The sequence below is a fragment of the Tinamus guttatus genome, unplaced genomic scaffold, assembly GCF_059628265.1.
Source record: "Tinamus guttatus ecotype Peru unplaced genomic scaffold, ASM5962826v1 Tinamus_guttatus_pri_ptg000460l, whole genome shotgun sequence".
In the NCBI taxonomy this organism is placed as follows: domain Eukaryota; kingdom Metazoa; phylum Chordata; class Aves; order Tinamiformes; family Tinamidae; genus Tinamus; species Tinamus guttatus.
In genome coordinates this window covers 23,585-36,305 of record NW_028288994.1, presented here as the reverse complement: position 1 = coordinate 36,305, position 12,721 = coordinate 23,585, and the positions used below count along the sequence as shown (strand labels likewise).

The 12,721-nt window shown below is 67.5% G+C and overlaps 1 protein-coding gene across 1 annotated transcript; it reads left to right on the top strand.

The window, feature by feature from the left end:
* The first annotated feature begins 627 nt into the window (after positions 1–627).
* Positions 628–12,703, top strand: LOC148593055 (NPC1-like intracellular cholesterol transporter 1). Its single transcript, XM_088532567.1, has 19 exons — positions 628–681; positions 750–2,257; positions 2,605–2,705; positions 3,932–4,104; positions 4,177–4,305; positions 4,383–4,565; positions 4,708–4,825; positions 5,674–5,801; positions 6,512–6,649; positions 7,074–7,163; positions 7,234–7,424; positions 7,496–7,623; positions 8,165–8,285; positions 10,175–10,230; positions 10,305–10,455; positions 11,707–11,938; positions 12,133–12,246; positions 12,318–12,480; positions 12,624–12,703. The coding sequence occupies exons 1-19, from the start codon at positions 628–630 to the stop codon at positions 12,701–12,703; spliced, it is 3,858 nt and encodes a 1,285-aa protein (XP_088388693.1).
* The last annotated feature ends 18 nt before the right edge of the window (positions 12,704–12,721 follow it).

Genomic DNA, 12,721 nt, shown 5'->3' with positions numbered 1-12,721 from the left:
CCCCGGGGCGGGCGCCGTTATCGCTCCTTCGCGGCGCCCCTATCTCCCTTATCGGGGCGCCCGCTCTTCTCAAGGCCGCGCGGGAACCCTGGACCCTTCCCGGCAGCCCGCGGGGCGGAGGGCCCCGGCGCGGGCACCGCGCTGCCCTGGGCGCGGGCACGGCGGCCCCGCTGGCCGCCCTGGCAGGGTTTTATCGCCGCTCCCCTTCCCGCTCGGCCCCGGCACGTGCCGCTCGTGCCCGGCTGGCCGGGGAAACGCGGCGGATGTTGGCATCGCTCCCTGCCCACTTTTCCCTGCTGTTACTGTGCCCGTGCCCCCCTCCTGTGGGTACCCAAATCCCCATTTCCAGCTCCGGATGAGCCTCTCCAGAGGTGCCGGGAGCCCTTTGTGCCACCAACCCGCGCGGGGCACCCGCCATCGCCGGCGCCATCCTCAGGGAAGCGCCCGCGGGCGCCGGGCGGAAGGGGGCCCGGCGGGCACCTCCCCGCGGGCGCTATCGATCGGGGCCGGTTAATGATCACAAGGGATTTACGGCTGCGGCGCCACCTGATTGGCCTGGGCACCATCGGCCCAAAAGACCTCACGGGCCGGGAGCCGCCCCGGGGAGACGGGCTCGGTGCCGCCGCGATGCCGCGGGCGCTGGCGCTGCCCGCCGCGCTGCTCGGCACCCTCCTGGCGCTGGTAGGTGATGGCGGCCGGGGGACGGCGGGCGGCGGGTGCCGGCGTCACCGATGGCGGGTGCCCCGCAGGCGGCGCCGCAGCTGACGCCGATCCACCGCGCCGGCTACTGCTCCTTCTACGGCGAGTGCGGCACCAACCCGGAGGTGAACGTGTCGCTGCTGCCCAGCACGGTGCCCTGCGTGTCCAACACGCCGGCGCGGGCGGCGTCGCCGCTGCTGCTGGCGCAGCTGCGCAGCGTGTGCCCGGAGCTGGTGCCCGACGATGCCAACGAGACGCGCGTGTGCTGCTCGCTGGCGCAGCTCTCGGCGCTGCAGCTCAGCGTGGCGCTCTCCAGCGCCGTGCTCACGCGCTGCCCGGCCTGCGCCCGCAACTTCGCCAACCTCTACTGCCGCAACGTGTGCAGCCCCGACCAGAGCCTGTTCACCAACGTGACGCGCGCCGCGCCCTACGGCGCCAACGAGAGCGCCGTGCTCGAGTACCAGTGCTTCTACGAGCAGACGCTGGCCGAGGCCTCCTTCACGTCGTGCCAGGACGTGCGCCTGCCCGCCACGGGCGGCTACGCCATCGACACCATGTGCGGCCGCTACGGCGCCCAGTTCTGCACGGCGCAGCGCTGGCTCGACTTCCAGGGCGACAAGAGCAACGGGCTGTCGCCGCTGCAGATCGACTTCCAGCTGGTGCCCAACGGCACCGAGCTCGGCGACGGCCTCCAGCCCCTGGGCGGCCAGGCCTGGCGCTGCGAGGACCCGTTCGGCACCTCCGGCGAGGCCTGCTCGTGCCAGGACTGCGCCGCGGCCTGCCCGGCGGTGCCGGCGCCGCCGGGCCCGCTGCCGCCCTTCGTCCTGGGCACGGCCGACGGCACCTTGGTGCTCTGCATCCTCCTCTTCGCCTTCCTGGTGCTGCTCTTCCTCACGGCGCTCACCGCGCGCCACTGCTGCCCCCGCCGCCCGCCGGCCGTGCCCCCGCGGCCGCGCACCGGCGTCCCCGTCACCGCGCGCGTGGGCCGGGCGGCCCGCGGCGCCTTCGCGCGCTGGGGGGCCCTGGTGGCGCGGCACCCCGCGGCCGTGCTGGGGGCGGCGGCGGCACTGACGGCCGTGCTGGCCACCGGCATGAGCATGCAGCGCCTCGTCACCGACCCCGTGGAGCTGTGGTCGGCGCCCGAGAGCCAGGCGCGCCAGGAGAAGGCCTTCTACGACGAGCACTTCGGGCCCTTCATGCGCAACAACCAGGTGATCGTGCGGGCGCCGGGGCGGCCCGCGAGCACCTACGACTCGGTGGTGCTGGGCGCCAAGAACTTCAGCGGGCTGCTGGAGCCCGGGGTGCTGCGGGCGCTGCTGGAGCTGCAGGAGCGCCTGAGCGCCGCCACGGCCACCGTGGCCGGGCGGGAGGTGACGCTGAGCGACATCTGCTACGCGCCGCTCAACCCGGCCAACGCCAGCCGGGCCGACTGCTGCATCAGCAGCGTCACCCAGTACTTCCAGAACAACGGGAGCCGCCTGGCCATGACGGCCACGCAGACCGTGGGCAAGCGCACGGGCACCGTGGACTGGCGCGACCACCTCATCTACTGCTCCAAGTGGGTGCACGGCGGGCGCCGTGGGGCAGCGGGGATGGGGGGTGGTTGTGTGGGGCTGGGGTTGTAAAGCCGGGTGCTACCTGCGTGGGGCAGGGTGTTGGGCACGGGCGCCCATGGGATGCCAAGGTGCGGGGTCAAGGAGGTACCCGCATGGAGCAGGGTGCCCGTGGGACAGCGGGGCTGCAGGTGGCCAACGTGCCACCTGCACGGGGGACAGTGCTGCGGGTGGTGGCCATTCACGGGGTTCCAGGTTGCCTCGCAGGGTGCCGGGCCCATCCTGGCATCCCCGTGACGGGCGCCCCAGGGCAAGGGCAGCCCTGGTCACCCGGCGCCCGTGTCCCCGCCAGCTCGCCGCTCTCCTTCAAGGACATCACGGCGCTGGAGCTGAGCTGCATGGCCGAGTACGGCGGGCCCGTCCTACCCTACGTCGCCTTCGGCGGGTACCCGGGTGAGCGGGCGCGCGGGGCAGCCACGGCCAAGGGTGCCAACGAGCACCGCGGCCACGGGGCTCCTGTCCGTCACGGTTATGGGTGCTGCCGGCACCGGTGCTGCGGGAACTGCTGCTACCGGTGCCCCATGAATCACTGCCGTTTGTCACATGCGTGTCATTGGCGTGGGTGCTGGGTGCACGGTCAGCATGGGGTGTGGGTGCATCAACGTCATGGGTGCTGGGTGAGTCAATGCCATGGGTGCTGGGTGCATCATGCTATGGGTGCTGGGTGCATCAATGCTATGGGTGTTGGGTGCATCAATGCCATGGGTGCTGGGTGCATCAATGCTATGGGTGTTGGGTGCATCAATGCTATGGGTGCTGGGTGCATCATGCTATGGGTGCCGGGTTCATCATGCTATGGGTGCTGGTGCATCATGCTATGGGTGTTGGGTGTATCAATGCCATGGGTGCTGGGTGCATCAATGCTATGGGTGCTGGGTGCATCAGTGCCATGGGTGTTAAGGGCATCATGCTATGGGTGTTGGGCGCATCATGCTATGGGTGCTGGGTGCATCAATGCCATGGCTGTTGGGTGCATCATGCTATGGGTGCTGGGTGCAACAATGCCGTACGTGTTGGGTACATCAATGCCATGGGTGTTGTGTGCATCAGTGCTGTACGTGTTGGGTACATCAATGCCATGGGTATTGAGTCCATCATGCCATGGGTGTTGAGTCCATCATGCTATGGGTTTTGGGTACATCAGTGCCATGGGTGTTGGGTACATCAGTGCCATGGGTGTTGCGTGCATCGATGCCGTACCTGCTGGGTACATCAATGCCATGGGTTCTGGGTGCATCAATGCCATGGCTGTTGAGTGCATCATGCTATGGGTGTTGGGTGTGTCAATGCCGTACCTGCTGGGTACATCAATGCCATGGATGTTGTGTGCATCAATGCCATGGGTGTTGTGTGCATCAATGCCATGGGTGTTGGGTGCATCAATGCCATGGGTGTTGGGTACATCAATGCTGTACGTGTTGGGTGTATCAATGCCGTACCTGCTGGGTACATCAATGCCATGGGTGCTGGGTGCATTAATGCCATGGCTGTTGAGTGCATCATGCTATGGCTGTTGGGTGCATTAATGCCACGGCTCTTGGGTACATCAATGCCATGGGTGCTGCATGCACTGCGGCCACGGGTCCCCCGTGGTGGCGGGTGCTGACGCCTGCCCGCAGACTCCGAGTACACGGAGGCCGAGGCGCTCATCGTCACCTACTCGCTCAACAACTTCGAGCGCGACGACCCGCGCTACGAGTGGGCGCTGGCCTGGGAGGAGCAGTTCCTGGCCATCGTCCGCGACTTCAAGGACACCTACGGCGCCAACCTCACCGTGGACTTCATGGCCGAGGTTGGCGGGCGCCGGGGCGGGCAGGGTGCGGACGGGCGCCGCGCCGGCGCTCACGCGGCCCCGCGCCCGCAGCGCTCGCTGGAGGACGAGATCAACCGCACCACCAGCGAGGACCTGCCCATCTTCACCGTGAGCTACTTCATCGTCTTCGCCTACGTGGCCCTGGCGCTGGGCGAGTACACGGCGTGGCGCCGGGTCCTGGTACGGCCGGCGGCGGCGGCGGCAACGGGGGCGCCCCGGGGTGCCCCGGCGGGTCCCGAGCGGGTCCCTGCCCGCAGGTGGAGTCCAAGGTGATGTTGGCGCTGGGCGGCATCGCCGTGGTGCTGGGCGCCGTCTTCGCCTCCATGGGCTGCCTGGCCTTCATGGGGCAGCCCTCGTCCCTCATCATCCTCGAGGTGGTGCCCTTCCTCGTGCTGGCCGTGGGCGCTGACAACATCTTCATCTTCGTGCAGGAGTATCAGGTGGGCAGGGGGGGTCCCCGTGGAGGACATGGGAATTCCTATGGGGTACGTGGGCACGGGGACATGGCGGCCCCATGGGGCGTCCCGTGCCCCCCGGTTCAGCGGTGCCCGCGCGGGCGCCGGCCTCACCGCCGTGTCCCAGCAGCAGTCGCAGCGGGCGCCGGGCGAGACGCGGGACCAGCACATCGGGCGGGTGCTGGCGCAGGTGGCACCCAGCATGTTGCTCTGCAGCTTCTCCGAGGTCCTCTGCTTCCTGCTGGGTGAGCCCGGGCGCGGGGACACGGTGTGTGCCGTGGGCATGGGGACACAGTGAGCATGGGGACATCGGGGACATGGTGGGCACAGTGTGCACCGTGGGTATGGGGATACAGCAGGCACAATGAGCATGGTGCATGCCATGGCCATGGGGACACAGCGGGCATGGGGACACAATGAGCATGGTGCATGCTATGGACATGGGGACACAGTAGGCATGGGGACACGCTGGGCACAGTGTGCGCCATGGCCATGGGGACACGATGGGCACAGTGCATGCCATGGCCATGGGGATGAGGAGCGCATAGGGACATGGAGGGCGCAGTGCGCGCCATGACCACAGGGACATGGCAGACACGATGGGCATGGTGCATGCCATGGCCATGGGGACACAGTGACACAATAGGCACGGTGCATGCCATAGCCATGGGGACACAGCAGGCATGGGGACATGGTGGGCACGGGGACACAGTGGGCACAGTGTGTGCCATGGCCATGGGGACACAATGGGCACAGTGTGCGCCATGGGCATGGGGACACAGTGGGCACAGGGACACGATGGGCACGGTGCATGCCATGGCCATGGGGACACAGCAGGCATGGGGACATGGTGGGCATGGGGACACAGTGGGCACAGGGACACGACGGGCACGGTGCATGCCATGGACATGGGGACACAGTGGGCATGGGGACACGATGGGCACGGGGACACAATGAGCATGGTGCATGCCATGGCCATGGGGATAAGGCGCACATGCGGACATGGAGGGCGCAGTCCGTGCCATGGCCACGGGGACGCGGCGGTGCCCGTGGGTTTGGGGCCGGCGCAGGTGCTCACGCGCGGTGCCCGCAGGCTCCATCTCCTCCATGCCCGCCGTCCGCACCTTCGCGCTCACCGCCGCCCTCGCCATCGCCTTCGACTTCCTCCTGCAGATCTCGGGCTTTGTGGCCCTGCTGGCACTTGATGCCCGCCGAGAGGAGGTGCCTGTGCCCATGGGGCAGCCGCGGTGGCCATGGGAGTGTCGGAGGGCAGGAGGGTGCCCAGGATGGCCACAAGATGCCATGGGGCAGGGGAGGGTGCCCATAGGCTACCGTGGGGGCAGGAAGGTGCCCAAGGAGCCCTAGAGTTTGCATGAGTTCCATGCGGCAGGAGGGGACCCATAGGGTGCCATGGGGCAGGAGGGGGCCCATAGGGTGCCCTGGGGCAGGAGGGGATCCATAGGGTGCCATGGGGCAGGAGGGGGCCCATAGGGTGCCATGGGGTAGGAGGGGGCCCATAGGGTGCCATGGGGTAGGAAGGGACCCATAGGGTGCCATGGGGCAGGAGGGGGCCCAGGGCTGTCCCAGGGTGGATATGGGGCACTGCAGGGCTGGAAGGTGCCCTTGGTGGCCACAGGGGGTCATGGGGCATGAGAGTGGCCATAGGGTGCTGTGGGACAGGCAGGTGCCCAGAGGGTGCTGTGGGGCAGGAGGGTGACCACAGGGTGCCATGGGGCAGGTAGGTGCCCCTATTGTGCCATGGGGCAGGCGGGTGCCCATAGGGTGCCGTGGGTCAGGCGGGTGCCCATAGGTCGCCATGGGGCAAGAGGGTGCCCATAGCGTGCTGTGGGGCAGGTAGGTGCCATGGGGCATGCAGGTGCCCATAGGATGCCATGGTGCAGGCGGGTGCCCATGTCCCCACGGTGCCCTAGGCTGCCCGCTACGACATGTGCTGCTGCTGGGGGCTGGAGAAGGAGGCGCCGAAGGGCCCGGCCGTGGGGCTGCTGCGCCCCTTCATGCAGCGCTACTATGCGCCCGTGCTGCTGCACCGCGTCACCCGGCCCCTCGTGGTGAGCCCGAGGGGACAGAGGGGACAGCAGGGGGTGCAGGGGACGTGACGGGGGAATGCAGGGGTCTAAGGGGGCTCCTGGGGGGGGGGTGGGAGGATTTTGCAGTTTAGGGGGGGTCTAGGGAGGTCTGAAGGGTCTGGGGGCTCTTGGAGGGCTGTGGCAGGGGAAGGGTGTTGGGGGACATGGGGGAGCGACAGGGGGATATCGAGGACTTGAGGGGGGTCCTGGGTGTTAGAGCTGGGGTCCTCGGGTGACATGGGGGGTCCTGGAGGCCCCCTGGACCCCCCAGCTCCGGGACGGGGGTGGGTCTGGGGGCACCCTGTGGTGCCTGGAGCCCAAACGGGGCCTCTGGGGCCATTTGCGGTGGGACATCGAGGGGTCTCCTGGCACCTGGGGGGTCTCACGGGGTGTCCCCCCATCCCAGATGCTGCTCTTCCTCTTCCTGTCCTGCGCCGGGGTCTACTTCACGCTGCAGGTGCCGGTGGGGCTGGACCAGGAGTTGGCCTTGCCCAAGGTGGGTGCCAGGGCGGCGGGCGCGGGCCGGCCCGGGTGCCCCACGCGCAGCGGCCGCCCCGTTCCCGCAGGATTCCTACCTGCTGGAATACTTCGCCGCCCTCAACGAGTACCTGGCCGTGGGGGTGCCCACCTACTTCGTCACCACCAGCGGCTACAACTTCTCCTCGACCAACGGCACCAACGCCATCTGCTCCAGCGCCGGCTGCGACGCCGACTCGCTCACGCAGATGGTCCAATACGCCACCCTCTTCGCCAACGTGTGCGTCGCGGGCCGGGGCGGCGCGACGGGGCGGCGCCGGTGCCTGGCACCCACCGCGGCTCCATGTGCAGGTCCTACCTGGCCATCCCGGCCACCTCCTGGGTGGACGATTTCCTGGACTGGCTCAACCCCACCGGGCGCTGCTGCCGCGTGCACCAGTTCGGACCCAACAAGGGCGAGTTCTGCCCGGCCACCAGCAGTGAGTGGCGCGGGGGGCACCCATGGGTGCGGGTGCCCCTCGGCCTGCACCATGGGGGCCCGGTTCCCTGCTTAGCGGGCCCTGGTTCTCCTCGGGTGCCAGGTTAGGGGTGCCTGGTTCCATCTGGGGGGGGCTGATTCCCTGTGGGTGCCACTTAAAGGGTCCTGGTTCCCCTTGGGTGCCCAGTTTGGGGTGGGGGGGGGGCTGATTTGGGATAAGCATCGTGGGTGCCCATGTGCTCCCCAATTTGGGCTGCGTATGGGCGCCCAGCTGGGGTTCCCCATGGGTGCCCAGCTGGAATCCCCATGGGCACCCAGATGGGGTTCCCCATGAGTGCCCGGCTGGGATTCCCATGGGCGCCTGGATGGGATTCCCCATGGGTGCCCGGCTGTGATTCCCATGGGTGCCCGGCTGTGATTTCCCCACGGGTGCCCGGCTGGGATCCCCATGGGCGCCCGGCTGGCAGTGCCCACTTGGGGTGATCCTGGTGGGTGCCCAGCAAGGGGGCGGGTGCCAGTTCGGGCCCCGGCGCTGCCCGCAGGCGACCTCAGCTGCCTCCTGGGCAAGTGCCTGGACTCGGCGCGGCGGCCGACGCCGGAGGAGTTCGAGCGCTTCCTGCCCTGGTTCCTGCAGGACATGCCCACGCTGCAGTGCCCCAAGGGGTACGTGGTGCCGCGGGGGACACGGGTGTTTTGGGCACGCACACATGCGGGGACAGGGACCTGGGGCACGTGGCACAGGGCATTGGGCACAGCTGCCCAGGCGCCTGCACGTGAGCAAAGCCCACGGGCACACGCATTTGGGCACAAGTATTTGGGGGGCATGGGCAGGAGTGTTTCAGACACATGGACACGGTTGTGGGCACCTGCACGTGGATGTAGGCACATGGGCACAGCAATTGTGGGCACACACACATTGGCACCAATATGTGTGCACATGCCCGTGGGCACACGCACATGGGCACAGCGATTTGTGCCCATGTACATGGACATATGCACATTGGCACTCATATTTGTGCACATGCACATGGGCACAGCAATTGTGGGCACATGCCCATGGGCACAGTGATTTGTGCCCATGCACATGGGCACATGCACATTGGCACCGATATTTGTGCACATGCATATGGGCACGTGCCTGTGGACACAGCTATTTTGGGCACAGTGATTTCTGCACGTTTGTGGGCACACACACATGGGCACAGCTATTTTGGGCACATGCCCATGGGCACAGCAATTTGTGCCCATGCACATGGGCACATGCACATTGGCACCGATATTTGTGCACATACATATGGGCACATGCCCGCGGGCACAGCGATTTTGGGCACATGCCCGTGGGCACAGGGATTTGTGCACACGCATACACACATGGGCACCGATATTTGTGCACATGCACATGGGCATGTGCCCATGGGCACAGCTATTTTGGGCACAGGCCCATGGGCACAGAGATTTGTGCACATGCCTGTGGGCACAGCGATTTGTGCACATGGGCACATGCACATTGGCACTGATATTTGTGCACATGCACTTGGGCACATGCACAGCTATTTTGGGCACATGCCTGTGGGCACAACGATTTATGCACATGGGCACATTGGCACCAGTATTTGTGCACATGCACATGGGCATGTGCCTATGGGCACAGGCCCATGGGCACAGAGATTTGTGCACATGCACATGGGCACATGCCTGTGGGCACAGCAATTTTGGGCACACACACGAGTACAGCAATTTTGGGCACATGCCTGTGGGCACAGAGATTTGTGCACATGCACATGGGCACCGATATCTGTGCACATGCACATGGGCACAGCAATTGTGGGCACATGCACATGGGCACCCATATTTGTGCACATGGGCACACGTCTGTGGGCACAGCGATGTGTGCACATGCACGTGGGCACAGCTATTTTGAGCACATGCCTGTGGGCACAGCGATTTATGCACACGGGCACATGCACATTGGCACCAATATTTGTGCACATGCACATGGGCACGTGCCTATGGGCACAGCTATTTGGGGCACAGTGATTTGTGCACATGCACATGGGCACACGCACATGGGCACCGGTATTTGTGCACATGTACACAGGCACATGCACATTGGCACCCATATTTCTGCACACGCACATGGGCACGTGCCCATGGGCACAGCAATTTTGGGCACATGCCTGTGGGCACAGCGATTTGTGCACATGCACATGGGCACACACACATTGGCACCAATATTTGTGCACATGCACATGGGCACACGCACATGGGCACAGCTATTTGTGCACATGCACATGGGCATGTGCCCGTGGGCACAGCCATTTTGGGCACAGTGATTTGTGCACACGCACATGTGCACATGCCCGTGGGCACAGCAATTTTGGGCACATGCACATTTGCACCCACATTTGTGCACATGCACACGGGCACACGCACATTGGCACCCATATTTGTGCACACGGGCACACGCCTGCGGGCACAGCTACCCGGGCGCCCGCGCGGGCGCCGCCGTCGGTGCGCGTGCCCCGCGGTGCCCACCCTGGCGCTCCCCGCAGCGGCCTGGGCGCCTACGACACGGCGGTGAAGCTGGACGCCAACGGCACCGTCGTGGGTGAGTGGCGGCGGTGGCGGCGCGGGGGCGCGGGGGGGCGGCCGCGGTGCCCCCTGACGCCCCCGCGCCCGCAGCGTCGCGCTTCATGGCGTACCAGCGCCCGCTGCGCACCTCGCAGGAGTACACGGCGGCGCTGCGCGCGGCGCGCGCGCTGGCCGACGACATCACGGCCATCCTGCGCCGCGTGCCCGGCACCGCCGACGACTTCCGCGTCTTCCCCTACACGTGAGCGGGGACGACGGGGTGCCCACGTGGGCAATGGGCTTGGGGGCCCAATTTGGGGGCTCTGGTTCCCCATGGGTGCCCACTTAAGGGTGCCTGGTTCCCTTTGGGGGCTCTGGTTCCCCGTGGGTGCCCAGTTCCCTGTTGGTGCCCACTTAGGGGTGCCTGGTTCCCCTTGGGGGGCCAATTTGGGGGCCCTGGATCCCCGTGGGTGCCCAGTTCCCCGTGGGTGCCCACTTAGGAGGGCCCTGGTTCCCCTTGGGTGCCCAGTTTGGGAGCCCTGGTTCCCCATGGGTGCCTGGTTCCTCGTAGGTGCCCATTTAGGGTTGCCTGGTTCCCCTTGGGTGCCCAATTCGGGGCTCTGGTTCCCTGTGGGTGCCCAGTTCCCTGTTGGTGCCCACTTAGGGGTGCCCGGTTCCCCTTGGGGGCCCAATTTGGAGGCCCTGGTTCCCCGTCGGTGCCCAGTTCCCCGTGGGTGCCCACTTGGGAGGGCCCTGGTTCCCCTTGGGTGCCCAATTTGGGAGCCCTGGTTCCCTTTGGGGGCTCTGGTTCCCCGTTGGTGTCCAATTAGGGGTGCCTGGTTTGGGGTGCCCGGTTTGGGATGAACGCAGGTGCCCCGCTTGGGGGATGTCATGTGTGGGTGCCCGGTCAGCGGTGCCTCCTTGGGGATGAGCATCGCAGGTGCCAGGTTGGGGTGCCCCGTTGGGGTCTAGCAAGGGCGCGTGCAAGTTTGGGGGGTCCCTTTGCGGTGCCCATGGGCGTGTGGCCAGGGCCGGGTGGCAGCTCTTGGCTGGGGAGGACGAGCGGAGGCACCGGTGATGGGCTGTGGGGCTGGGGGCGCCGGCGTGGGCACCCCATTGAGGGTGCCCCATTGAGGGTGCCCCATGGTGAGCGCCCCATTGAGGGTGCCCCATTGAGGGTGCCACAATCCAGGTGTCCCGTTGTGGGTGCTGCATTGTGGGTGCCCCATTGAGGGTGCCCCATTGTGGGCGTCCTGTTGTGGGCGTCCCGTTGTGGGTGCCCTGTTGTGGGTGCCCCATGGCGGGTGCCCCATGGCGGGTGCCCCATGGCGGGTGCCGCATTGTGGGCGCCCCGTTGCGGGTGCCCCATTGAGGGTGCCCCATGGTGGGTGCCCCATTGCGGGTGCCCCATTGCGGGTGCCCCATTGAGGGCGCCCCATGGTGGGTGCCCCATTGCGGGGCCGCACCCTTGGGTGCTGCGTGGTGCCCACGCAGGTGGTGCCGCTCGCCGCAGGGTGACCTACGTGTACTACGAGCAGTACCTGACGGTGGTGCTGGAGGGGCTCTTCACCCTCACCGTGTGCCTGGCGCCCACCTTCTGCATCTCCTTCGTGCTGCTGGGCATGGACCTGCGCTCCAGCGCCGCCACCCTCGCCACCATCCTCATGGTGCTCGTGGACACCGTGGGCGCCATGGCCCTCTGGGACATCCCCTACAACGCCGTGTCCCTCATCAACCTGGTGGCGGTGCGGGGGGACGGGCACCCGCGGGGTGGCACGGGATGCGCGGGGGGACGGGGGGCGCGTGGGGACGCGCCGGGTGTCACAGGGTGCCCACGTGGGTGGCACGTGAGGGGTGGCCCCATGAGTGGGCGGCTTGGGGCGCGCGGGGCAGAACGAGTCCCCGCGGCGGCCGCGCGGTGACGGCGCCGTCCCCGCAGGCCGTGGGCATCTCGGTGGAGTTCGTGTCGCACATCACGTGCGCGTTCAGCCGCAGCCGCGCGGCCGGGCGCGTGCAGCGCGCCGCCGACGCCACCGTCACCATGGGCAGCAAGGTGGGCGGCGCGGGGACGCGCGGGGACGCGCGGGGACGCGCCGGGGGACCCCGCTGACCGCGTCCCCGCAGGTGGTGGCCGGCGTGGCCATGACCAACCTGCCGGGCATCGTGGTGCTGGCGTGGGCCAAGGCGCAGCTCATCCACATCTTCTTCTTCCGCCTCAACCTGCTCATCACGCTCGTGGGGCTGGCGCACGGCCTCGTCTTCCTGCCCGTGCTGCTCAGCTACATGGGTAGGCGCCGCGGCCCCGGTGTCACCGCCGCGGGGGCCGTCCCCGGTGTCACCGCCGCGGGGGTCGTCCCCGGTGTCACCGCCGCGGGGCCGTCCCCGCCGCGCGCCCGGCACGGCCCGCACCGTCCCCTCGCTGTCCCGCAGGACCCGAAGCCAAGGCCCCGGAGCGGCGGGAGGAGAAGGGCACCGACAACGGCGCCTTCGAGGACGCGGCGCCGCGCTGAGCGCCGGGGCCACCGCGC